The sequence below is a fragment of the Paramormyrops kingsleyae genome, chromosome 1, assembly GCF_048594095.1.
Source record: "Paramormyrops kingsleyae isolate MSU_618 chromosome 1, PKINGS_0.4, whole genome shotgun sequence".
Lineage (NCBI taxonomy): Eukaryota > Metazoa > Chordata > Actinopteri > Osteoglossiformes > Mormyridae > Paramormyrops > Paramormyrops kingsleyae.
This window is the reverse complement of record NC_132797.1, coordinates 27,976,588-28,004,052: the sequence shown is the minus strand read 5'-3', so window position 1 is coordinate 28,004,052 and position 27,465 is coordinate 27,976,588. Positions and strand designations below refer to the sequence as shown.

The window sequence follows — 27,465 nt, the reverse complement described above, 5'->3', positions numbered from 1 at the left end:
GACTAATACTAAATTGCATTTTCGTCAAAAGATTAAAACTAAATCAAAATACGCTGTCAAAATTAACACTGGTCGGCCACACCTTTAGAGAAAGAAGCGGACTGTGTCCAAGGTTCATAACAAGCCAGCCTAATCTATGAATTTTCAAATGGCTCAAATGATTCAGTTCATAGCAGAACAGACACATGACAAAGGATGCAGTTTCTTTTCAAAGACGATAATTCTCTTAGATATAAATTAGTTTGTGAAGGATTGCTCTGATCAAACGCTGGAACGTGTGCTAACTTATTTAGGCTATTTGTGTCTTGTCGGTATATTGTAATAATGACATTTTAAAAATAAATTTTTAGAATTACACCATGATTTTTAATGAGGCATACCAATGACCAACAACTTCTTTGTAACGTTTTTTAATGGAACAATTCACCTTTACAAACAAATAAATAGATAAATAGGCAAACCCGAACTAAAGGCATGGTGAATTATTATTTTTCTGACACCATCACCAGTGCTGCAATGACTTGTTTTCAGTGTCATGACATGGCTTGCTATGTCAGGCTACCACCTAAAATAACAAAACTCATGAAAAATTTATTCGAAGAGCAGCCCATTTGACCGTGAGAACTGAGGCATCCGACACACGCACATGCACACACACACAACCCTCCCCCTAACGTGATAACGCCCTGGGGCGTTTTTAGGTGTGGACGTGAAGGTAAAAAGGGAACAAGTTATACTTTGAGATACGCTTCGCCTTCCGTGTCGGTAACTCAATCCTCCGTGCGCTGCGACGGAGACATTCACAGTCGGATGAGTAGTTTACTTTATAGCGCCGTCGTCCTGGTTTGATTTGCTTTCCTGTCGCTTGTTTTTCTTTTGCTTTTTTCCCCGCCTCATATGTTGGAATAAAAATGAGTTTCTACGATTCACAAATTAAATTCCATAGCTTGGAGAAAAGTCGCGGTGACAGCTCCGGCTACGCTTTCGGCCGCGGAGAGACGACCGCGGGTAATGGATACAGCGCGGACGTAATGGAGAACTATGGACCCTATAGGACTTTAACTAAGACTGTGTCGGGAGGGTGAGTATGAAAAACAGTGTTCTGATTATTTAACAGGTTATGCTTAAAATGATTCTATGTCGCACTAGTGTTAATACTGAAAGGTGATCACTGATGATCTTTAAAATGCTATGTTAACCAAAGCTAAATGTCAGCTGAAGAACTCACACAGGGTCCCCAACTCTCACGCATCTGTCGTGACGCTCACGCTTTCAGACTCTCTTATGTCAAAAGTATAGTATTCCATATAAACCTAAAATTAGCTACTGTACATGAAAAGCGTTAGGGTACCAAACCCTACATACTATTTACAAAATAATAAATTGTGCATGTGTGTGCGGGCTTGTATCGAACTGAAAATCTCACCCCTGCCATGCAGCTGACCAATGCCGCCCACTCTGGTAGCATGCGTTCGAATATGTAGTATTCCACATGTATGTACAGTAGTAACGTACAATATTAATGTGCAATATGTAGTAATATGGTAATATTACCACCCATAGCATGCGTTTGAATTTACTGGCATGATTTTGTTTGAATGCTGTTGTTTATTTGTAATACGCACAATACTTGTGCTCTCGCTTTTGCTGACCTTAAATATATTTGTGTAACAAATCGTGAAGCACCCTTGCTCTTGCAGTAACAAAACAACCAAAATCTCTCCATCTATTCATAATAGGCCCAATTCTCTGCAATATTACCATTAAATTCATTTAGTAAATGCCAATGTATTTTTTCTTGGTCATTCGTAATTAGTAATACTGACATCTACTGAATACGCATGTCAGTAACATTTCCCGTTTTCTTTTTAAAAGAAAAAAATATATACACAATTATTTTGATTATATTTGAACTAAAAGTAAAATAAATACTTAATATATTTTGAAGTATTCAGATGGGCAACCCTCTTGCACATGCCATTTTAACAACTTCTTGGAGGATGTGGTAGCTTAATAACAAACATAATTCTTTAGATGTTTATTTGAAAGTACTAAATAATATGAAACAAGAAAGAACAAATCATATGATCACAACCACTCCTTCGCAAAGCTCCCTGAGCTGAGATTCTGGGTTTAGGCTTGGTTTTGGTTATTGTGGGTATTTGGAGAAAGTAATATGAAAATAGTTAAAAACGTACAAAAACAATTGAATTGTGCCACAGCACAAGCCATAGAATCACACTGGTTTTTATTTCTGTTAGACATTCGTATCGCAGGCTGAATGCTGAGAGTGTATATATTTCTCAGTCTTTCTCACGAGGACAAAAAAATAAAAAATAAAAAATAAATGTTGGATAGGCCTAAGTAGTAGTTGTTGAGATACTTGTACCACGTGTAACCAGTGTGTAGAGCCTCCTCCCTGCTGATGAAGCTGTGCTAAACTGTAAAGGATTAAAGCGAAACACCAGAATCAAAGGCGAGGCTTTTGGCCGACTGGGAGCACCCTGGTTATGGGCTGAACCCCTTGGCAGTACGCTATGCTTCATTTCTGTCAGAATTCAAACTAATTACCATATATTTATTAGCGCGTTTATTGCTATATCCAGACAGACTATAATCATATATTTAAATTAAATTCCATAGCTTGGAGAAAAGTCGCGGTGACAGCTCCGGCTACGCTTTCGGGCGCGGAGAGACGACCGCGGGTGAAGGATACGGCGCGGACGTAATGGAGAACTATGGCACCTATAGGACTTTAACTAAGACTGTGTCGGGAGGGTGAGTATGAAAAACAGTGTTCTGATTATTTAACAGGTTATGCTTAAAATGATTCTATGTCGCACTAGTGATAATACTGAAAGGTGATCACTGATGATCTTTAAAATGCTATGTTAACCAAAGCTAAAGGTCAGCTTTAGAACTCACACAGGGTCCCAACTCTCACGCATCTGTCGTGACGCTCACGCTTTCTGACTCTCTTATGTCAAAACTATAGTATTCCATATAAACCTAAAATTAGCTACATGAAAAGCGTTAGGGTACCAAACCCTACATACTATTTACAAAATAATAAATTGTGCATGTGTGTGCGGGCTTGTATTGAACTGAAAATCTCACCCCTGCCATGCAGCTGACCAATGCCGCCCACTCTGGTAGCATGCGTTCAAATATGTAGTATTCCACATGTATGTAGTAACGTACAATATTAATGTGCAATATGTAGTAATATGGTAATATTACCACCCATAGCATGCGTTTGAATTTAGTGAGAAACCTATATCAATGTGAAAATGAAAGCGATGCATGTCGTGAATGAGATGACGCATGACTCAACACATAACTTTTGAACCAACAGTCCTTCTCAGGTGAGCATCCTTCATCAGAGAGCCAGCAGTCTTCAAGCACAGTGTCAGGAGTACCTGCAGAAAGCAGACTTTCTTCTGCAGTCTGTAAGTCGCAGCGAGCTGCACCTGAATGTTGCATTATGGTGTGTGGATGCGCTGTTGGTTCTGTTGTAAAGTAATGTGGCCTGCAGGATGGGATGGAGATGTGGATAGGCGACATCCGTTTTATAGAATGAGTCCAAATGATCAGAACATACACTATATGGACAAAGGTATTTGGACACCTGGCCATTACCCCTACAGCAACTTTTATGACATCCCATTCTAAATCCATAGGCATCAATATGGAGTTGGTTTCCCCTTTGTAGCTATAACAGCTGCTACTCTTCTGGGAAGGCTTTCCACAAGATTTTGGAGTGTGTCTGTGTTCATTTTTGCCCATTCACCCAGAAGAGCATTTGTGATGTCAGGCACTGATGTTGGATGTGAAGGCCTGGCTCTCAGTGTCCATTCTAGTTCATCCCAAAGGTGTTCAATGGGGTTGAGGTTAGGGTTCTGTGTGGGCCAGTCAAGTTCTTCCACACATAACTTACCCAACCATGTCTTTGTGGACCTTGCTTTGTGCACTGGGGCACAATCATGCTGGAACAGAAAAAGACATTTCCCAAATTGTTCCCACAACGTTGGAAGCATAGAATTATCCGAAATGTCTTGGTATGCTGAAGCATTAAGAGTTCCCTACACTGGAACTAAGGGGCCTAGCCCAATCCCTGAAAAACAACCTCCTCAACCAAACTATACAGTTGGCACAATGCAGTCAGGGAGTAATGTTCTCCTGGCATCTGCCAAACCCAGACTTATCCATCAGACTGCCAGACAGAGAACCATAACTTGTCACTCTTCAGAACACATTTCTACTGCCCCAGAGTTCAGTGGCGGCATGCTTTACACCATTCCATCGATGCTTGATATTGTGGTTGGTGATGTGAAGCTTGCATGCAGCTACTTGCCCATGGAAGCCCATTTCATGAAGCTCCCGGCACACAGGTTTTTGTACTGGTGTCAATGGCAGAAGAATTCTGCAGATATTGAGTCAACAGAGCGTTGGAATCTTTTACGCACTATGTGCCTCAGCACTCGGCAACTCCGCTCTGTTAGTTTAAAGTGGTCTGCCACTTCATGGCTGAGTTTGTTCCTAAGTGCCTTCACTTTGCAATAATACCACTTACAGTTGACCATGGAATAGTGTTGGGCGGTATACCGGTTCATACCGAAAACCATATTTTATTATTGTTATGATATGAATTTTTCTTATACCGCAATATCGGTTTAAATAGCCTACACAACGTTCGGAAAGTGGCACAGCTGGAAACCGTTTAAGGGGGGACCTTTTTCACTGCTGCACCGCTAAAAATGTACCGCAAAAGATCAGAAACGAAAGATATATGAAAATAATGAGCCACTGGGGTTGTCAAAAAATCAATTGTGAGATACTAATTGAAATTAATAATTAGTATCTGATTAGATACTCATTTTCACCATTATTGGCTAAGGATGTTGATAAGCCTCTATGCAAATAGTGCTACAAAGTTGTGTTGACGAAGTCAAGTAGCACGTCAAACCTGGCGAAGCATCTTAAAGACCGACATCCCGGTCTTTATGAGAAATTTCGCGTTCCAGCAACACTGAAGTATGAAACACTTATCAAAATTGTTAACTTGGCCGGCGTACACCTTAACATTAGCCGTTTATCTATAAGCAGTTAGCCAAAAAACACGTTAGCCGTATGTTATCATTAAGGTAGTGGATAGGCGCAGTGGCTAATAAAATAATATAGTTAATGTGGGAACAATGCAAAAATGTAAAACAAAAATGTGTCCTGTAAAATCCTGTAAAATATGGTAAATGCCCAGTTATACTTTTAAAAAAAACACCGTCGCATACCATGAAACCGATATAACTTTGAAAAATACAGTGATATAAATTTTTGGTCATACCATGGAATATCTAGCAGGGAAGAAACTTCACGATCTGACTTATTGCAAAATTGGCATCCTATGACAGTGCCATGCTTGAATTCAGAAGGAGCCATTCTTTAACAAGTATTTGTAAACCTGACTGCATAAATAGGTGTTTGATTTTATACAGCTGTGGAAATTGGTCTGAATGAATTACCTGAATTCAGTGATTAAGAGGTGTGTGCTAATACTTTTGTCCATATAGTGTATTTGTATGGCAGAAATATATAATAGGAATCAAACAGAATCAAAATCATTTATTTATTGGCAAGTACTTTTATATATAAGGGATTTGCTTTGGGGTGTTAAGTAAGTCAGTCAACAACAAAACAATCAATATTAATTATGTACATAAAATAGTGCATAGTGCAGATAATGTGTGCAATGCAATAGTCTAATGATTTTTCTTAGCTGGTACTGAACTGATGTAGACAATAGACAATAAGGTTGATTACTTTCTGTGATTCTGCCCATCTGGGGTAGATTTTAACATTTAGCATGGATTAACCCCCCCCCCCCCCCCCCCCATCTCTCCTTCCCTCCAGGGTGGCGGCTCGGGCAGATCCAAAATGGAGATCGAGAAATGCATGGGCATGGCCAATAACCTGATGCAGGAGTTGCAGTTATGTGCCATGGAGCTGCAGAACCAGGGACAGCCCAGCGATGTCTTCTTTCAGAGGTGAGGATGCTGCTGTCACATGGGTGCTGGAACACAGTGCGCCCCCCCCTCCCCCCCTCCCCCTGCACACAACACCTGATAAGGATCAAAGCTTCATAGTTAACTTAATTTACAACAGCGTCTTGGATTAAAAAGTAATTGCAGAAGGTAAACTGGATATGTTACTCCATTAAAATATTTTTTTACTCGGTTTTTATATCTGAATTGATTTTTTAAATTCAGTTTTATATCTGGTTATGCTTTATAATTTACTTTCTGCACTGACATGAAGGAACTGTTATTTCATCTTAATTATGTTCAATATGTATCATGTTAAATATCATATTATAATTAGTCTGGGTATAGCAGAGATGGGTGTAAACCTGGTCCATTTTTGTGGTAATGGTGTGAAATTATCACTGGATAAAATGGTTGACTGGTGGTTCTTCCCACCTACAGCCTGGACCAGTACCAAGAAATGATGCAGAGGATCCACTATGCTATCGGTGGGACACTCCAACGCAGGAAGAGCCTTGTGACCCGGGAGGATCCGAGCCGTAATTTCCAGGAGGCCATAGCCTGGATTGGGCAACAGAAGGTACATTCAGCAACTATTAAACAAAACTACACTGTGCCACTGAGAATGGATCTGTGTGTTATATACAAAATATCCCAGGGAAGGGGAGGAGGCGCTGTCTAACTGCTTACACATTTATTCTCAGGTTTATCCGATTTTCCACACTTTTGTTCTGATAAACATTCCCAAGAGACACCAGCTGGGAAGAATTAGATATTTCATGTGTGTTATTAGGTAAATATGAGAATGAATATGGTTCTGACCATTGTTACTTAAAGCAAACGTGTTTTTAATTCCTAAAGAAGAGAAGTAGTGGTCTAAAATAAGCTTACCAGCATGATGCTTCAACTCACTCCTTTTATCTAAGTGCTTAAAAAAACACTTCTGCTGCAGATTCCTGGAATATCCCAAAGCTGATAAGTTGCAGAGTGCCCTAGAATGATTTTCTGTAACTCTGTTGCCACCTGGTGATATGCATTGGAATGGCAGGGAGTCTTCAGGCTGAGAACTGAATGGAGGCCGGTTTGGAAGTTTTAATGTGTCAGTTGATTTTATTCAGTGATAACCTTTTGCACATTAGGGTTCCACAAATCCGATGCCTCGGGGCAAGAAAAAGCCCTGTGAAGCTGTTGCCAAACCTGTTTGCAGTGCAGTAGGAGTTGTATCAGCCCCCAGTCTGACACTTATGCTGTCAAAATGTCGATCCCAGCAGGGTTTTTAATTAATCGTAACCATATACGGTATGCAAACAGAAGCTTTATGAGTGCTGTGCACAAACTTGACCTCCCTACTCCCCTCCCTCCACCATGCAGCGGCTGATTGAGACCTCGTCCTGGGGAGATGACCCCAGTGCCATTGAGCAGCAGATCTTCAACCAGAACAAGTTCCACAGCTCCATTCAGAGAAGCGCTGAGGTGGACCGTGCAAGGGAGGAGCTGGTAAAGACTACTGGGGGGTTAGGGTTAGGGTTAGGGTTACCCCTTAAGTGGAGCCATAATTCATAGTAGAGCTGGGTGGTATGACCAAAAATTTATATCACGGTATTTTTCAAAGTTATATCGGTGTCACGGTATACAACGTTATTTTTTTAAAGTATGACTGGGCGTTTACCACATTTTACAGGATTTTACAGGACACATTTTTGTTTTACATTTTTGCATTGTTCCCACATTAACTGTATCTTTTTATTATTAGCCATTGCACCTATCTGCTACCTTAATGATAACATAATGATACATTTTTTGACAACCCCAGTGTCTCATTATTTTCATCTCCAGCGTCAGCTATATCTTTCGTTTCTGATCTTTTGCGGTACATTTTTAGTGGTGCAGCAGTGAAAAAGGTCCCCTCTTAAACAGTTTCCAGTTGCGCCACTTTCCGAACGTCGTGTAGGCTATTTAAACCGATATTGCGGTATAAGAAAAAATCATATCATAACAATAATAAAAAACTGTTTTCAGTATGAACCGGTATACCGCCCAACACTAATTCATAGAGAGGGGCCCACCTTATCATTTGCCAATGATATGTTCTGAATCAATGAGTGACAGGAGAGGGGGCCCTATGTAGGCCAATCAGCCTTCAGCTGAGGCCAGTGCCCCTGTTGCCCCACCCCTGTACTCACCCCTGCCTGCAATGTGCTTACAGTGTACATACAGCGCAACTTTCATCACATACCAAACTGACTGACATCATCAATTTTGTACAAGTACAAATAAATAATCGATTTAATGAATAATAGGCCTAGAAGGTCTTATGTTTAAAAGATCTTTGATAACTTTTAAAAGTAATAAATTGTTATAAACCTTACCATCTTGTACGTGGTTGAAACATAGGTGGATGGATGAAAATTGAAAATGGAAATATTTTGTTAGATAAATAACATTAATAGCATACTATACTAATATCTTATTAGATTAAAAATTAGTCACTTTTTTGGCCCCTTTCTGCCAACACAAAATCTTGTTAGAGATCAGCCTAATGTCACTAAAAATGCAATAAAGGACAAACACCACCTTTGTAATAAAAAATAGGGTGAATCATACACTCACAGAAATAGGCACCTTTTACAGTGATCACTGCTGAACAGGTTCTAGGTATTTTACTAATCAAAGCCTCAAGTTATTTTTTTTTAAAAGTTCAGAAACTTTTGATTGCCAGTATAAATTGATCATGATCAAACCCCAAACCCTAATTTCCTTCTCGTTTCAGTTGCAAAAGAGAGACAAAGCCAACCTGAATATGCTGGAGCAGGAGTGGGAGAGCTTGCAGGTTAGACTGTGCATCTGTGTTTTAATAAACACTGATGCAAGCACATGCCTGCCTGTCTCACCAACCTCCTCCTGTACACTATTCCATTCAGAGGATGTCCTGTAACCGCACCAACCAACTAAGGGAACTTCAGGCGATCATCGAGGAGATTTCCAGGGAGATCATGTGGGTGAATGAGCGCGAAGAAGAAGAGTTGGTGTCCGACTGGGGAGACAAGAACATAGATACCTACATCCCTAATAGACAGGAGAACTACTCAGTAAGTAGCCTTTTATTAGTACTTAGGAGACCCTTTTATGAGAAAACAGGGTCAGGGTCAGTAATGGGGGGTTAAGGTGTACTCACTAGCCGATCCGTATCATGCCCGAGCACATTTGTCCCCCAAAGTCCTGTTCATTTGACTAGTGTGATCGCTTTGTATCGTGCCCTGACCTGCTTGGAGAGGTGGACAGGAGCACGATTAGTCAGAATCGGGCACAGTACGGATGTAGTGTCGTCACTAACCGTGCCAGAATATGGAACACATACATGACGTCACTGATGTGACTGACACACACATGTGTGCATGTACACTATACAAGAACCGAACCCGGAAGGAATGGATCGGGTAGGTTGTACAGATTGTGTCATTTTTTTACAGATAATATGAGCACCCATAAAGTTTACAGAAGTTTCTTATGCTTTATTTTGTCCATAAACTTATGCTTTATTTTGCTCAATAAACAAAAAAAAATCCCATGCAGCACATTATGCTTGATTATCTAACTCAGGGGTCTCAAACTCCAGTCCGGGGGGGCTGGAGCCCCGTGTAGCTTAGTTCTTTCCCCATTCCACCACAAATGACTCAGCTCAAGAGCTGTGTGGTAATTAGCACAAGGAGTTTAATCAGGTGTGTCAAATGAGGGTGAACCAAAAACTGTGTTGAGCTCCGGCCCCCCAGGACTGGAGTTTGAGACGCCTGATCTAACTGCTTAAAACAGTGTAGCATAATAACCAGTAGTTACAGACGCTAGTTTGATGATAAGGTACTGTACGCTGACATAGCCTGTTTGCCATATTAAAAAATCCTGCTATATTGTAAGATTCCTTACATAAATCAGTGATTTAGAATAGAAGTATATCAATATAAGGGATACTGCATTATCCTATATCTTGTTTTGAAAATATATCGACATAAAAATTCTATTTACTGCCCAGCCCTACACTAAACACTATTTTCACTTTTCTTCGTTTTTTGTAAAAGTGAAAATGCTACTTGGATTTCACTCAGCGAAAAACAGATGCTCACGTGAGCCTAAAGCGAATGCTCATAAAGCAGTGGAGACCCTATAATACTTGTCTCTTCTCTAATCCTTGAAAGTCAGCGTCATTTGTACATATTTCCAAACACTGAAACTGATCGTCCTGTCTTCATTTTACTAAATTTATTTTGTCAAGGATTTTCAAACATCGCAAACTTGCCTGTACTTGAAAGTGTAATCCCCTTATGATGAAACTGTATCATATAACGTTTAAGCTTCAAAAATGTCTTGGCATACTGCGATGGTTGTGTTCCTAAATCATGTATTTGCTTATGCTCGTTTAGAAACTCATGTTTGTCTTGGAAGAGAAGGAGAAGGATCTGAACAAACTCAAGCAGAAGGTGGATGTTCTCCTTCAGAGTGGTCACCCAGCATCCGACAAGATCGAGGTAAACTTGAACAGGAGAAGGTTTTGTTTTGTGGTTTTGTTTTACTTTGTTATGTCTGAATTCTACCCCTCATTTGTTTAACCGATGGCGTGTTGGGCTATACCTCTGCTTATGTTTTTAGGCTTATATGGAAACCCTGCAGACCCAGTGGAGCTGGCTCCTTCAGATCACTAAGTGTATCAACGTACACCTTAAGGAGAATGCAGCTTATAGCCAGGTACCCCCCCTGCACCCTGCCCCCCATTCAGCTATTGACCTTGAATATGAAGTGGAATATCAGCCACCAATGATTTTGTATCATAAATTGAAGTATCTTCAAAAGATTAACTTTGTTTCTCCTCCAAAGTTCTTCAAAGACGCCAATGAGACCTACAGCAAGCTGCAGAACCAGCATGATACAATGCGTAAGAAGTTCACGTGCAACAGGGTCATGCCCCTGGAGACTCTTCAGGAACTGTTGAAGAACCTGGAGGTAGAGAATTTTGCCCCCATTCAAATCATAATGCAAATGATCACAAGACCTTTTATTTGACCCTAGGAACCCAAACTTTATTGATCGGGGTTATTGGTCGACTAAGGGTATGAAGTGTTGGTCTTCAAAGGGCCTCATTTAGTCTGGTCATTGATTTTTACCCCTCTGATCCTCAGAGGGAAAAGGAGAGGCTGACAGAGAACAAGAGACAGGTACAGCTCCTGGTCAACAAGTCCAAAAACATTGTGAGGTTGAAGCCACGAAATGCAGAGGAGAAGACCAGCGGCCCGGTGATTGTGAAGGCCCTGTGTGACTTCAAACAGGACCAGGTCAGTGAAGCATGCTTGTACACGTTTGTGCACAGCCTCACAGATGCACAAACACCATCACTCAGCTGGTCTTCACTTTGCTCTGCAGAAGGTGATCCTTAATGGTGATGAGGGTATCCTGAAGGACAACAGCCAGCGCAGCAAATGGCAGGTGACAGGTCCAGGGGGTCTGGACATGCTGGTCCCATCTGTCTGCCTTCTTGTGCCTCCCCCCAACCCACTCAGCATTGGTCTGGCCAACAAGTAAGACCATAGGAACCATTAATCTCTGTTTTAGCCACTATAGGCAAAACCGAAACCTATGTGTCCTGTTAGTAAGGCAGTGGTTTGTGAGCTCAGGGGATCAGCAAATAATTGGGAGGGGTTGAGAAATGATATTCTGAATGTACTAAAAAAAAGTGAAAAATAAAATCATGTTGGCTCCCCAAACCCCCCTCCCCCAACAAATTTTATCGTTTCAAATTGGGGTGTGAGACTTGACCAATGTTCTTTGGGTGGGTCTCCAGACAAAACGAACCACTGCTTTAAGGGCAGATAGTTGTACTAATAAGAAACCTCTTACATAATAATGTGTTTTTGAAAAATATAGCATCATGGAAATTATAAAAACTATTAAAAAACATGATAAAATTATTGCATGTTTTTAATATTCTAGTATTCCTAAAATATTCTAATTTTCAAAATCATTTATTCCGTATATGGTGCATTAAAACTGAAACAATTAACACTATGAAAAGATTTCAACAATTACAATGATTGTAATTCCCCCAGTTGGAAGCATTAGCAGTTGTGCTGACCGATTTCTCCAAAGCGATGTGTCTGGTGGGGGAGGGGTTGGGTAGCAGCAGGGAGGACCACACCCCCGAGCTAAAATGGAGACTTGTTTTGCCCATCATAGGAACGAACAGTACTATGAAGCCATCCTGGCCCTGTTTAACCAGCTATTCATCAACATTAAGAGCCTCATTTCCTGGCAGATGTGTCTCAAAGACATTGGCCGCATCAACTCAATGACCATCAGCATGGTACGTCTTGCCAGGAACAGCTGAGCTACACAACTTCCTGTCTGGTTCTACAAGCAGGAAATCCAGCAGGAATTTGGGTGCCCATCGAATCTCATGCATACATCTCTATGACAGCTTGTTGATTAAAGCTAGTTAAATTTCCTGTTGACCTGAGTGTCACATAACGGCAGCAAAGGTGCAGATTGGCAAACAACTCCCATGGGGGAACATTGTTCATCATGTTGCTCTGCCGTCCCTGCAGCTCGTACGGATGCGTCCAGAGGAGTACCGTAGCATCATAAGAAGCCTGGAGACCAACTACCAGGAGTTCCAGCGTAACTACATGGGCTCCGAGTTGTTCGGCGAAGAAGACAAGAGGAACATGGACACTCAGTACAATGGTGCCCAAGCACATTACAACAAATTGGTTGTGCAGCTGCCCGCATACGGTAAGGTTAACAATTCAAACGACATCTCTGAAGTGATAATATAAAAAAAATGTGCAATTTACATTCCTTTTTAAATCTCAAGATACATTCATTGTATCTACTCACCAACTGTTCACACAATTCTGCATGTATGTGTATCTATAAAAATGAATATGCTGTTGCTGTTGTCAATGACCTAAAGTGTACTAAGGCTGGATCAGTTCTTCTTTTATAGAAGCAGGGGCACCACTAGGGATTTTGGGCCCCCTACCCAAACCAATTTAATCGTGTTCCAATTCTTTAGGACCCCTGTCACTCAGCGGCCCTTGGAATTATCCTAACTCCACCCTAACCCCCACCCCCCTTTACCACACCCCTATAGAGATGTTCTGAGCCTGTTTTGATGAAGAAAGTTTTTAAGTATGTTTTTTTTTAAAACTAGTAATGGCAATCGTGGTGTTATCTTAGCAGACTAGTGACAGTTTCTGGCATCCCCTTTTCTTGTTTACAGGGGGTAAGGAGGTTAAGGAGGTTAAGGAGGTTAAGGAGATTAAGGAAGTTGAGATGGTTAAGGAGGTTATGGAGGTTAAGAAGGTTCAACAAGTTAAGTTGGAGGCACCAGCGCCTGCAGAGTTGCGGGACATGACAATCCTGACGGAGCTGCACAACCTGCGGCTGAGGCTGGAGGCCTCTGAGATGGGTCTCACCCAGTATCTCCACGTGCCCCTGAGGGAAAACAGCGTTCAGGAGTGTTCCCAGCGCATTGTCCAGCTGGAGGTAGGTGTGGGCAGGCTGACCTTGAAACGAGCAGCCAACTCTGGGTGTCTTACCATTGCACCAGTAACCATACTTTTGGTACAAAAAATGTAGTGCTTTCTCTTTTCCATTGATTTTCCATCAGGTACCAGTACCAAAAGCACCAAAGCAGCTGGGATATTTTTTCGGTACTTTGCCTCAAAAAACCTGCCTCAAAAACACAAGTTGGAATAAACAGATTCAATGAGATGTGGATGGAATGAGAAGAAATAAAAAAGTATTTGCTATAATTTATTAGGGCTGCATGATATTGGAAAATGTTTCAAATATTGCAATCTTATTTTGTTGCAATAAATATTGGAATATTTATACAGTAAATACAGATTTCACAATAAATACATTTCTCACAGACCTGTCTAGCAATAAGTTAAATAGCAAGGATGAAAATGATTAGTATGATTGGCTTGCAGAGTGCATGCAATAGCATCGGTGGTAACACATAACACTAGGCAACAAAAAAAAAAATTGTTTTGCTCCTGGCAAGACAATGTTATTTTCATGTTGCTTGGGTCAAAAGCAGCTAGTAATAATCATCCATTGAGTCAAAACATTGGTTTTGTCACTTCTGTCCAACATTTTGTATACAGTCATGGCCAGAAGTTTAGCATCACTGCAGCAAAACCTTGATTGAGTCACTGCTAATGGCAGTAAGTTATGGTGCCAAGCTGTTGTATATATAAAGTCTAAACATACAGCAATGTAAGTGCTGTAACATCAGTCGGATATATGGCTAGATGTTGGTGACATGGCTACCTAGAAGAATTCTTTCCCAAGCTGTCTGAGGCTAAAGTAAAAGCTGGTATCTTTGTTGGACCACAGATAAAGAAAATCATGGAGTCAGCAATTTCCCAGCACTCCCACAGAGGTCCAAAAGGCAGCTTGGAGTAGCTTCATCGCAGTAGTACGGGAATTCCTCGGAAATCATAAGGCCGAGAATTATGTGGATCTGGTAGAGACACTAGTAAGGAACTCAGAGGAACAAGGAGAAAGATTCCACCAAGATCTCAAGGAATTCGAACGTCGATACTAAGAACAATACAACGAGAATATGATGGGGGACTACATCTGGGGTCTTGTTCGTGACAGTAACTTAGTTTACAATCATCAGTCTAAAAGGACATGTAATTTTTAAGTTTAATTGGACTATATGGACACAAGTCAGAAGATTTTGTAAAAAATTTGAAGTCTCTTGCAAAGGCTGTTAATGTTATCTAATTCGTGTTCTGAACTATTGATGTCCTGACCACAAAATCAAAGTTATTTTGAAATGAAAGTTATTTTCTATCATTTGGATATATAAGCTAACAGGAACTAATAGTTATTTCATAGACACAAAAACTGTGTTACATGGTGTAATAGACGATCATGAAATGGAACAATCATTAAAATTTCAATGTTTTGTCTTCTATGACAGAGTAAGAGTGTTTTAGCAAAACTTAAATCCCCCCTGCTGACACAGCATGAAAAAGCCTAATCTCTGCCCATTACAGTCCTTGCAATGTGAGAACTGCATATGCATAACATGCAATGTTGGAATTAATATCAAAACAGCTCAGTGCAATACACTATAGCCATATGTCAAATTCAGTATAAAATACTCTGCCTTACGTTGTAATATCATTCAGCCCCAATACCAGTTTTTACGCCAGTGGAAAACTAGAACAAGAAGTACCATACTTTTTTTGAAGTACGGAAAGTATGGTACCTGGTGCAGTTGAAAAACCTCCTATGATACACGTACCACTTGGGGTACATGAGCTCCTTCTAGTGGTATATGGAGATATCTCTATATTTAAATGTTGGACATAATTGATTGGTAGTTTTCAAAAAGCACATGTTTAGAAGTCATTCTGAATTTTGCACTGACTTTTCCAGACCCTATACCGTGATGTCGGCACTATCAGAGATGAATATCTCAGGCTGAAGGACAAGACCCTGAAGCAGCTAGAGGGCATGACAGATGCAGATAAGGCCAAGTTCCTCCAGACAGAGCTGACGGCCATCAACCAGAAACTGGGCTCCTTGGAAGGCTTCTCCACTGCCTACTTGGACAGGTAAGGTCATTAGTTTGGCTTTCATGGATAGGTTGCTGCTAGTGGACACTTTTATCTTCCTCCTCCGTCAAACTGTCCCATATTTCCACTGAATCAAGTCATTGTTAAATACCCAGAAGGGTCCCACACATTTTAGTGGGGCCCCTGAGATTTGGGAGCCCTCTATTAGCCACTATGTGGACCAGGGTGCCTCCAAAGTAACTTGTAAGTGGTTCCCCAGAACCCTGGTTCCCGTCTATAATCTGTTATAGATTCAACAGCTTAGTTGAATTCAGCATCTTTGCTTGCAAGCACATCTCTTATTATCCATATGTCTGCTGTTTTTTTCCATTCGAACCTCAGGCTGAAGGCACTCCAGACACTGTTCCAGAGCATGTTGCAGGCAGAGGACATAATCAAGGTGCATGAGGCGCGGCTCACAGAGAAGGACACCACTTCCCAGGACCCCAAGCAAGTGGAGGACTACCTAGGTGTCCTGAAGGTATGACTGAAGGTTCTCGTGCAGTCCTAGAATTAACCATGGATTTCCAGCATGACCTGGGCATCATGCCCCAGTCTTTCAGTCACTCTTGTTTGATTTTGATTCTAGGCTATTTACCAACTGAGCTGCTTTACAGATTAGGTGTTCTATTAAGGGAGGGAGGGGGTATAAATCAGCCAGGGTATTCTGGCCAGCTATTGCATATTCTTAAGAGCATCTGCACATGCTTGTGAAGACTTTACAGGTCAATTTAATGTCAAATGGGTATGTTATTGTAATTATCTGCTATGACAGCGGTTCACAAACTATGGTACACATAGAGATGGGCAATATCATATCAATATTATATCGAGCATGCACAATAATCACCAGGGCTTCAGATGACAGGCGAAACATTTGGCCGGACACCAGCTTTTTAGTACTATACAGACGTTTATTTATCCCCACAAATTGTTAAGCAGATTAATACAGCTAGAAAATTAATATTAATGCATCTAATATTAATATTAGATGCATTTTGTGACACCTAAAAGTCAGTAATCTGTATAAGCTTGGCATATCTTTGTTTATTAAAGTCGGCTAGCGGAGTACACCATGTAATACTGCTTTGGTATGCTATGGTTTGTATGAGTCTAATGGTACACATATTCGGACCGAAAATATTTGGTGCAGATCTTTCGGTACTGAACAAATGCAGCAAATGTGGAACCTTTGTGTGGTTCCCCCGAGCAACATTCAGAAAGGGGTGGATGAAGCCACGCCACTACATGCACGCATATGTCCTAATGTGAAGCTGGAAGCTGTTAATGTGAATACAACTACAGCAGGGGTATTTTTTAAATGCTGCACCAAAATGGATATTTATTTTGTTATGCTTTGTATTTTTTGAGACAATATTTGTGTGGCACAGTTCTAAAAAGCAAACTATGTTTGAATACTTTTACCGCCCCTGTACCGAAAACGATTTTTGTGTACTGTTGCACCTGTAATGGTTTGGTGAAGAAAGGAACAGCTCAGCAGCCATGACATCTTTTCAAAGAGGAGGTGGTGTGGTGGTACTTTTTGCAGTTTAAATCCTGGCACGTTTATTAAACATAAGGATATGCCGAATTTATACTGATTACTAACTTTTGGATGTCATAAAATGCTTCATTAATATTTTAGTCATACTATTAATCTGCTTAACAAATTGTGGCAGTAAATAAACGTCTATATACTAAAAAAAGCTGGTGTCCGGCCAAATGTTTTGCCCGTCATGTGAAGTGCTGGTGATTATTGCACATGCGCAGTATAATATTGATATATCACCCAGCCATAGCTACATGTACCACTGGTAGTACGTGAGCTCCCTCTAGTGGTGCACAGAGGTTTCTTCTTTAATCCCCAGGATTTACCCAGCCCAAGAAAAAAGAACTGGAAGGTGGATAGATGGTATTTTTAAAATTTAAACATGTGAAAATATTGCTTAATCCACAATGGCACTCAAAAAAAAGTTTTTTGCCTATGTATTTTAATGGAGGAGTTTAGGTCAGGAACCTCCAAGGTACAACAGGACAACTCCCACTTAGGATATAGGAACTGATAACATTGTGTGCATGTGTCTGTGTTCATTGTTGGAATTTTCAGCAAATGAGGATGGAGCTGGAGCAGAAGCGAGACGTGCTGAATGCGACAGAAACCAAGCTGAACAACGTGGTTCGCTGCAACAGCCAGATCAGCCAGTCATTTCATAAGTGTGACGTGGACCTGTCCAAGTATTCTGAGCTGGTGGGACAGATGAATGACCGCTGGCGTCGGATCATGGCCCAGATTGATAACAGGCAAGGCGTGTCCCAATCACCCAAATCTCATTCTGCTGCTCATATGTGCCACAGTTTGTTAAAATTGTTTTCTTCTCACTGGGTGAATGTGTGCTGGGATTTGAGAAAAGGAAACATGGCCCCCAGTGTTTAGTCAGCTTGACTTAGTGTCTCTGAAGTTCTGTCTCCAGCTGCTGTCAGAATGTTGAAGATGATGCACTTTGCAGGGTTATGGGAGAAAATTATTTCCTTGTGCAGTGGCTCTCAAACTATGGTATGTGTACCACTGGTGGTATGTGTACCACTGGTGGTATGTGTACCACTGGTGGTATGTGGCAGTATCTACTTTTATGATGTTAGTCACAATAGCAGTATGTGGAAAGCCTAATATTTTCTGAGATGGTATGCAGTGTAAAACATTTTGAGAACCACTGTACTAGTCTTATGAGGTGCTTTCAATTTAAATAGTTTCATTGGATAACCAATATACTTCTGTCTTATATCGCTGGTGCTGGCGGTGAAACTTGCTAGTGCTTATCTGCGAAATGTTACATCATTTATTTATTTTGTGAAACTGAAAGATTAATCTGCTGGTCAGATTTAATAATAAAATATAAACATGTTGCAGGTCATATGAATAAAAATAAAAGGCAGTGTTTTGTTTTGATTGTGATTGCTCTCCCCAATAACTAACAAAACAACTTGGTCATTCTCCATTGTTTTGGGGTAGTGGTGTAATTTCGAATTATGAGTGAAGTTTAACCTGTGATCTTTTTGTGTCTCCCATACTAATTTATCTTAAAGATCCCAGCTCTTGGAACAGGGACCAGGTTTAAAAACTTAATGGACAGTGATTTTAAACTGAATAAATACATAATTTTGGTTCTAAAAACTAGCTTCTTGCATTTGAGGCTTTTATCTAAAGTCAAGCTCTTTTTATCTTTTGGGGGTTTTGAAAGGGTAATACATGCGTTTATCTCATTCCAGCTTCACTACCGCAACTCCCTGAATGCTGGTGTTAGCCAAGCCTCCCTCTCACGCCTACAGCTAGTTCAAAATGTGGCAGCTTGGCTTCTAATAGGAGCTTGTGAGCAGGACCACATTACTCCCACACTCCCAGTGCACTTGATTTTAAGATTTTACTATTTGTATACAAAGAATTAAATGGTCTGGCACCAATCTGTCAGATCTTTTCAGCCCACATGTTCCATCTAGGGCACTTAGATCAGCAGGTCAGTCTCTCCTTGTGGTCCCGAAATCCAGACTAAAACATAGAAGAGACCGGGCATTTGCGGTTTCAGCTCAGAAACTATGGAATACACTTCCTCTGCATATTCATCTGTCCCCAACACTTCCTGCGTTTAAATTCCGTTTGAAAACACACGCTTGGCTTTTAACTCCATATAGGAGCTTCCTTTGTCTTTGTTGTTTGTATCGTATGTGGGTTTTAGGGCATTTTGATTTTGTTTAGCACTTTGTTCAACTGCTGTTGTCTGAAATGTACTCTATAAATAAATTAAACTGAAATTGAAACTGAAGTTCGGCATGAAAACTCCTATTGTCTCCCAGTTGTCTTATTTAAACATTTAGTATTTGAATGATTACTGATGTTCAGTTTGCATATATGTTTCATCTTAATGTTCAGTTGGGATTCATTAGGTATACAAGAGATTTCCTGATGTACAAAGATGTTGGGTGACCTGTCAGTCAACTGAGGAGCAGTAAGGTTTGGTGACCCTCCAGTCAGAAGAGACCCGGCCACACCCTCTAACTGAGTTGTACCCTTTGTTGCTGCCCTAGGTCACAGGACCTGGAGAAGTACCTTCAGCTCCTCCGACGCTACATTCAGACCAGCTCCACCCTCGGCCAGTGGATCGATGAGACAGGGAAACGGCAGGACAGGCTGCAGGCTGCCAAAATCGATGACGTCAGGGTCCTAATGGAGAACCTGAACCAGCAGAAGGTAATGCACTCTGGTTCCTGGTGGAAAACCATGCCCATAGGTTTGTGACATACTCCTTGCATGCTGCTACAGTATCATGATCTGTGGCATATTTGCAATGGAAGTATAATGTAGGAAAGCAAAAGTTAAGGAGTCCAGCGTGAATGTGATTCAAAATGAGAGAGAGAGAGAGAGAGAGAGTGTAACGCTAAGGAGCATGTGCTGATACAGTGTGTCGCCACACCCACCACGTGACATATCACCTGAGGAATGAGAACCCGAGTGCAGTGGGTGATAGATACCTTAGCACCTTAGCACCACACTAGTTCGAATGGAACAATGTGAAGTTTTTTCCGTGGGCTAGAATACCAATCCTGCCATCAACCCCCAAATTTCCATGCAAGTTGGAGGACTTGTTTGCAGGGCTGGATGTAGATTGTCATACCCAGGACAAAGCAGTTGCAGGTTAAGGGCCTTGCTCAAGGGCCCAATGAAGTAGAATCACTCGTAACAGTCACAGGAGTTGAAACTGAATCTTTCATCTGCTGGCATGGATCCCTAGCCTCAGATCCACCTCTCCGTCCATACGGAGAAAAATAAACGAAACAAAAAAATGGCAGCCGTGAAATAAAATACAGAGCAAAGGTAAATGAAGATGAGATCCCCCTGCAGTGCAGTTCATTAAACCAAGTTTTGCAGTTCTTAATCCAGTATTGTAATTAGCTCAGTTTTCTCCATGTGTGCCTTTTACAGGCGCTGAACTCAGAGATTAAAGGGAAGCGAACAACCGTAGAAGACGTTCAACGAGATGCAGACACTTGTGTTGTCTCCATTAAGGTAGGGACTGGCCGAATAATCCCATCCATTTCAAACTTAATAACTTGTATTTTGATTGAGGGAGGTGCACAGAATCCACCACTGACCAGTAGGGGGTGCTTTTTGCAGGATTATGAGCGACAGCTGGCCGCATATGGAGCAGGCCTAGAAACCCTGCTGAACATCCCTGTTCGGCAAACTCTGCTCCAGTCCCCTGCCACAGGCATCTCTCTGGAGGTCAGTTATTACATTGAACTGCATGTGCTTGATTCAAAGTGACATACATGTTTTGAGAAAGCTGGGTTATACAGTCTCTGGTTTAGGGGCCTTGCTTAATGGGGACCTGACTGTAAAATCACCCTGCTGACTGCAGGATTAGAACCAGTGACCTTTGAATTTCAGGCACAGCAGCCTCACCTGCTGAGCCACACACCACCCCTTTGCTTCTATTGCTGCAAATCTTTTGGCAAAAATGAGAAACATTTATCTTGTGTATATTGGAGATTATGGTTTTACACAGAATGTGTTATGTATAGGAAAAGAGTCAAAATTCCAGAAGAATACCAACTAAACAGATACCTAGCAGTTATGATTTATTCAGTAGGACACCAAATGCCAGAGAAACGGAATAAGCATTGTTTTTTATAGATATGTACAGCATTAAAACTGGCTGTTATAAAACTCTTTAAGTGGATTCCCTGTTATTTGCCCCCCACCCAGATGGGAAACCTGCAGTCCCGATACATTGAGCTTCTCACTCGATCAAGTGACTACTACAAGTTCTTGGGAGAAATGCTAAAGAACTTGGAAGAACTGAAGGTACATTTTTGTTTATTTTACATTTTGCTTATTGAGTAGACACTTTTATCCAAAGCCACATGCGAGTGCGACACTAAAAGTACATAACTAACATTACAAGCAAAGCAGATAGTAGGTTACAAGCATCATAAGGCAGGCCTAAAATAATGTGTTCCATATTACTTGAGGAAAACGTATATGGTTATTTGTGGGTCGACCCATGTATGTATGAATGAATAACTGATTTAATTTTTTTATATAGATCAGAAACACCCGCATCGACCTTTTAGAAGAAGAGTTGAAACTTTTGAAAGGGGACATCGAGAATCGAAATCGCAAGAACAAGTCTCTTGAAGATGCTCTAGCTAGATATGAGCGGGAGCTTACCCAGTCCAAGGACCAGTTGACTGTTTTGGAGAAGGTAAAACAATCTCAGGATCTGGAGAAAAGTGCCACCAAACAGGACCTCAACAACTCTTTCAACCAGGTGAAAGATTTGAATGAGCAGATGATCCAACTGAAATCCCAGATGGAGGAAGAGAAGAGGAAGAGAATGTTGGCTGAGGAGACATATTCTAAACAGCAGGAGGAGTATGAGCAAATTGTGCGTAAGAGACAGAAAGAATTGGAAGAAGTCAACTGGATGAAGATTGACATTGAGAAAACTATCAAGGACAAAGAAAGAGAGATTGAGAGGTTGAATAGGCAGCTGGAGGATGAGATGGCAAGGCAGCGGGAGTTTCAGTCTGAGCTCTCAAAGGTAAGAGACCAACATAAACAGGACATAAATAATATAAAGACATCCTATGAGTCTCAAATACAGGTCACTAAGGTTAACCTCCAAAGTCTTGAGAAGGCAAAGGATGAAGATTTCACAGGACTGCACATGCAACATGAAAGACTTCAAAGTGAGAAGGGTATTTTGGAAGAAGAGAATAGGAGACTGAAAGTCTTGATAAGAGAGACAGATGAGTTGAGGAAAAAGGCAGAGGAAGAGGCTCATCAGCAAAAGTCTTCCTGGACAGAGGAGTGTAGGAGAAGAAAGGAGCTGGAGATGCAGATACAGACTATTATCCAACAGAGAAATGAAGATGATGCCAGGTACAAAAAAATGATGGCAGAAACCACCACAGCACTCCAGGACAAAAACAGGCAGGTAACATTGCTGACACAGAATGTTGAGGAAGAATTAAGGAAGAAAAGATCCATGGAGGCAGAAAATGCCAGGCTGAACCAAGCTCTAACTGAACTTCAGGCAAAGCTTGCTGCCTCTGCTGAAGTCATCAGCAAGTTGAAAGCAACAGAACAAGATCTCATCCAGGTCACACGTGAACAGGAAAGGCTTACAGGTGAAAAGGGCAAGTTGGAGCTGCACTCAGTTGACCTACAGTCCAGAATCAATGATTTTAAGCAGGTAGTAGATCGATTAGAGAATGAACTTGAAAAGCAGAGGAAGGAGACACAGGATGAGGCTACTGGGAGGAAGAGGCTGGAGGCAGAGTTGGACAGGCTGACACAGTCCTGCAGAGAATACACAAGCACCATTACTGCGCTTAGGCGGCAACAGGAGGAAACCACCAATGCAGACAGAAGAAAGGACCAGGAGCTACAGAGGCTTCAAGATACCCTGGACCAGAGCATGAGGGAACAGAAGTCTACCATGGAGAAGACTGACAGCCTGTCTGCTGAGTTGAAGGCTCTTCAACAACAGCTCCGGCAGGAACAAGCCCGAATCAAGGAGGCAAACCTCCGTAATGAGACTCTGTACAGGACCATCGAGGAGAAGAGCAGGGTGCTGAATGACAATACTACTGAGATTGAGAAGCTGCAGACACTTACTCAAAATCTAACAAAAGAACGTTTGAGGCTAGAAGAGGAGCTGAGGAACCTGAAGATGGAGAGAGATGAACTGATGACAAAAGAAAGCAGCGAAGAGGTTCTTGCTCAGATAGCATCTCTACAGGCCCAACTTCAATCAAGTGGCAAAAGCATTGTGGAGCTTAAGACACTTATTGACAACTTAACTAAGGAAAAGGCAATGTTGAAAATGGAAATGGAAAAGGTCCAAAAACAAGCCATCGAGGTATATTAATAATAATAAAAAAGTGGATTATTTCAAATTAGCATGTTTGGACTTTCAAATTGGCTTTTCCATGGGAAAATCCAGACATGAAATATGGTCGGGCTTCATTACAAGAGTTGAAATCAGTGTTTTAAGTTTCATGCTATTTAGTCTACATTCTAATATTGGGTATGTATGCTGTGTTACATGCAGCTTTAAAAAAAAAACATTTTCATTATACAACAACCAATTACTAAATGTAATAATGGTTTTAATGGATGTAAGCATTACACTGGCTAAAATGTAATTTCTTTAATTATGTTTCAGATGGGAACTATACGTTACTACATTTTAAGAATATTACTAATTTATTTTTTCTTTTTCTTTTCAGAAATCTCGTGTTTTTAATGACTCCCAGACTCAGAACAATGACTTGCTAAGAGAAAAAGAAAACCTGGTTGCCAAGATAAAAATGCTGGAACAGGATAAAAGCAAAGTGCAGAGATATGATGATGAGATGAACCGCATGAAAGCCACACTAGAATCTGAACAGAGAGAGAAGCAACGTCTCCTTGATGAAAAATCTCAGATCAGCAGAGACTTTAATTACTGGAAGACCCAGTATGAGCTGAAGGATGATCAAGTCAGAAAGTGTAATTCTGAGAAAGATAGCATTGAAAGAGAGAGGAATTCCCTGAAGATTGAGATTGAAAGGCTTATGTCTGAACTAAAGGCTCTGGATGAAAGGTACAAGCTCAGGCTAAGTTCCACAGAGAAAGAAGTAACAAAGGAAACCCTGGAAAAGGAACTTTGGAGTCTTAAGCAAGAGAAGACTGTAGACCCCTCCATGCTTGTTTTTGATGGCATTCGTAAAAACGTTACAGCCTACCAACTCTGTGACTGTGGAGTAATCGACAATGCCACACTTAACCAGCTGATCAACGGCAAGAAGACCATCCAAGATGTGGCTGTTGATATCCAGGTCAACTTGAAAGGCACTGGGATCATTGCAGGGATCACTGGAGGTCCCCAAGGCAAAATGTCAATCACAGAGGCTAAGAATAAAAACCTTCTTACACCACAAAGTGCCACCATGCTCCTTGAAGCTCAAGCTGCCACAGGCTACATCATTGATCCTAAACAAAATGAGAAGATGACTGTTGATATGGCTTATGCTAAGGGCCTTGTGGATGCAAAAGACAGGGACAAATTGATTACAGCTGAAGCTGCCAGCACTGGCTTCAAGGACCCTCTTACTGGCAAGTTGCTGTCTGTGGGACAAGCTATGAGGAAGGGGCAAATTGACAGAGAATCTACACTCCGTCTTTTGCAAGCACAAGAAGCCGTGGGCGGCATCCTAGACCCAGTCCTGAGCGTGTTTTTACCAAAGGATGTCGCTCTGGACCGTGGCTTAATAGATGATGATCTTTACAGGGCTTTGAATATGAGGCCAGAATGCTATATTGATCCGGCTAACCAGCAGAAACGGTGCTACGTTGATCTAAAGATGAAAAGTAAACCTGAAGTTGGCACTGGCCTCCTCCTCCTTAGCGATATAGATAAACCCCTAGAAGTGCCAGGTCTACGGAAACAGGTTCCAGTTCTTCAGCTTGTTAATGCTAACCTGCTTACAACTTCTGATGTGGATGGACTGAAGCAAGGTAAAATAACAAAGGAGGATGTCATGCACAGACTCAGGTCATACCTGCGTGGCTCCAGCTGCATTGCAGGGATTTATGACAATGCCAATCAAAGGCCCTTGTCATTCTATCAGGCCATGAAGGAAGGCCTCCTCAAGCCTGGCACCACTTTGGAGCTTCTGGAGGCTCAGGCTGCCTCTGGCTTTTTGATTGATCCTGTTAATAATCTGTACCTGACAGTAGAGGAGGCATTGCAAAAAGGTCTGGTTGGCATAGAGTTCAAGGACAACCTCCTTTCTGCAGAGAGAGCCGTCACAGGATATAAAAATCCTCGTACAGATGAAACAATCTCCCTGTTCCAAGCTATTGAGAAGGGCCTGATACAGAAAGGTCATGGAATCAGGTTGCTGCAAGCTCAGATCGCAAGTGGTGGCATAATAGATCCCACCTATAGTCATCGCATTGATGTGGATGTTGCGTACAGGCAGGGATATTTGGACAGAGCGATGAATGATATCCTTTCCAGAGAAAGTGATGAGACAAAGGGCTTCTTCGATCCAAACACTGAAGAAAATCTGACCTACCGGCAGCTAAAGCAGAGGTGCATCCCTGACACAAAAACAGGGCTTCTCCTGCTTTCCTTGAAGGATCAGAGGCCTACTCAGCAGCTTCGTAAGCGCCGGGTAGTGATTGTAGACCCTGACACAAAGGTCGAAATGACTGTGCGCGAAGCTTATGAGAAGGAGTTCATCGACTATGAAACCTATCTTGAGTTGTCAAGCCAGGAATGTGAGTGGGAGGAAATGACCTTCCCGGGACCTGATGGTTCTACTCGACTCATTATCACTGACAAGAAAACAGGTGTGCGGTATGACATTCAGGAATGTCTTAGCAAAGGAATCCTTGACCAGGCCACTGTAGACAAATATCGAGCAGGGAAACTGACTCTCAAAGAGTTTGCTGACAAGCTAACTAGAAAGGCTGGTCTTGGACTGTTGTCAGATTCCATTAGTAGTGTTCCAGGAAGTATTACAAAGAGTACCCAATCACAGATTACATCAGTATCATCAACTACATCTAAACATGTTTCCAGTCTCTCTATGACACTTTCTAAGTCCGCTGATGGTATGACTGAGCAATCTCCTATTGGGGCCATATTTGATTCTGGAACACTTGAAAAGTTGAGCATCAGTGATGCACAGCGACGTGGAATGGTCGACTCGATCACTGCTCAGCGTCTGCTGGAGGCTCAAGCCTGTACTGGAGGCATCGTTAATCCCACAACTGGGAGAAGGCTTTTACTGCAAGATGCCGTCTACCAAGGCTTTATCGATGAAGACATGGCTACTAGGTTGAAGCCAGCTCAAAAAGCTTATGCTGGGTTTGAGGATGTGAAGACCAAAAGAATGATGTCAGTAGCAGAGGCAATGAAGGAGAAGTGGCTGCCCTATGATGCAGGGCAGAGGTTCATTGAGTACCAGTATGTTACTGGTGGCTTGGTGGACCCTCAGCTCAGTCAGAGGATAAGTCTGGAAGATGCCATCCAGAAAGGCTGGGTGGATGCAAGAGAGGCGCAGAAGCTTCGAGACATCAAGCAGCACACAAAGAACCTGACATGCCCCAACACTACACTGAAGATTTCCTACAAAGAAGCCTTGGACAACAGTCTCGTGGAGGAGAACAGTGGAGTGATGATGCTCCAGGCTTCTTCTATGTCCAGCAAAGGGCTCAGCAGCTCCTACAATGTGTCCTCTGCCCCAGTATCACAAAGTGGCTCCCATTCAGATTCCTGGGATGGTTCCAGCAGGGGCAGTGTGGACCGCACCTCAACATTCAGATACAGTTATACTTACAGCTCCAACACTCTTTCTTAATATCTTATAGCATGCAATATAAATTTCAAATTAACACAAGTAATACAGCATACAGATTTTTTTATTTTAGAAAAATAACACTGACACACTAAATAGGGCAGTGGGAGATATGGAAAAAGGTGTTGGTTTAGGTGTAGACAAGAAATATTTACTACTGCTGCGAAAAAAATAATCTTTACTTCTCTTTTTAAAGTACTTCCGATGCTTATGCTTGGTACAGTAGAATACTCCATATTGCTTTTAAGTGCTTTGTCCCTGATAAAGGAAGAGGGTGATTAAAGGAATTGTGCTGCATATCTGCAGCTTCTTTTGGTTGCATTGGAGAAATTTCACATTTTTATGCACTACATGTATCATTTATTATTTGCATTAAAAGTACAGTGCTTCTGTCA

General features: G+C 41.5%; 1 protein-coding gene across 3 annotated transcripts; it reads left to right on the top strand.

Annotated features, from left to right (window-relative positions):
- The first annotated feature begins 729 nt into the window (after positions 1–729).
- LOC111850072 (desmoplakin-A-like) lies at positions 730–27,465 on the top strand. Of its 3 annotated transcripts, none has more exons than XM_072712879.1 (25): positions 730–1,081; positions 2,644–2,778; positions 3,356–3,449; positions 5,908–6,041; positions 6,480–6,618; positions 7,410–7,535; positions 8,809–8,868; positions 8,960–9,127; positions 10,454–10,558; positions 10,680–10,775; positions 10,905–11,030; positions 11,207–11,359; positions 11,448–11,602; positions 12,258–12,384; positions 12,626–12,812; positions 13,303–13,568; positions 15,483–15,661; positions 16,004–16,142; positions 17,769–17,962; positions 19,742–19,904; positions 20,637–20,720; positions 20,829–20,936; positions 21,420–21,518; positions 21,760–21,918; positions 23,951–27,465. In XM_072712879.1, exons 1-25 carry the CDS (start codon positions 912–914, stop codon positions 27,071–27,073), a joined length of 6,489 nt encoding a protein of 2,162 aa, XP_072568980.1. In that variant the 5' UTR covers positions 730–911; the 3' UTR covers positions 27,074–27,465. The 3 variants fall into 3 exon arrangements, with proteins under 3 accessions (XP_072568980.1, XP_072568976.1, XP_072568973.1); XM_072712875.1 differs by having other exon boundaries at positions 21,760–22,257; XM_072712872.1 differs by having other exon boundaries at positions 21,760–23,580.

What these genes read in the sequence shown, in the direction of transcription:
- LOC111850072 (XM_072712872.1), top strand. Translation starts at nt 912, where the DNA reads ATGAGTTTCTACGATTCACAAATTAAATTCCATAGCTTGGAGAAAAGT. An exon ending in AGAATGCAGCTTATAGCCAG is followed by an intron (nt 10,776 to 10,904) that starts GTACCCCCCCTG and finishes TCTCCTCCAAAG; the next exon opens with TTCTTCAAAGACGCCAATGA. An exon ending in TCCAAAAACAAGCCATCGAG is followed by an intron (nt 23,581 to 23,950) that starts GTATATTAATAA and finishes TTTTCTTTTCAG; the next exon opens with AAATCTCGTGTTTTTAATGA.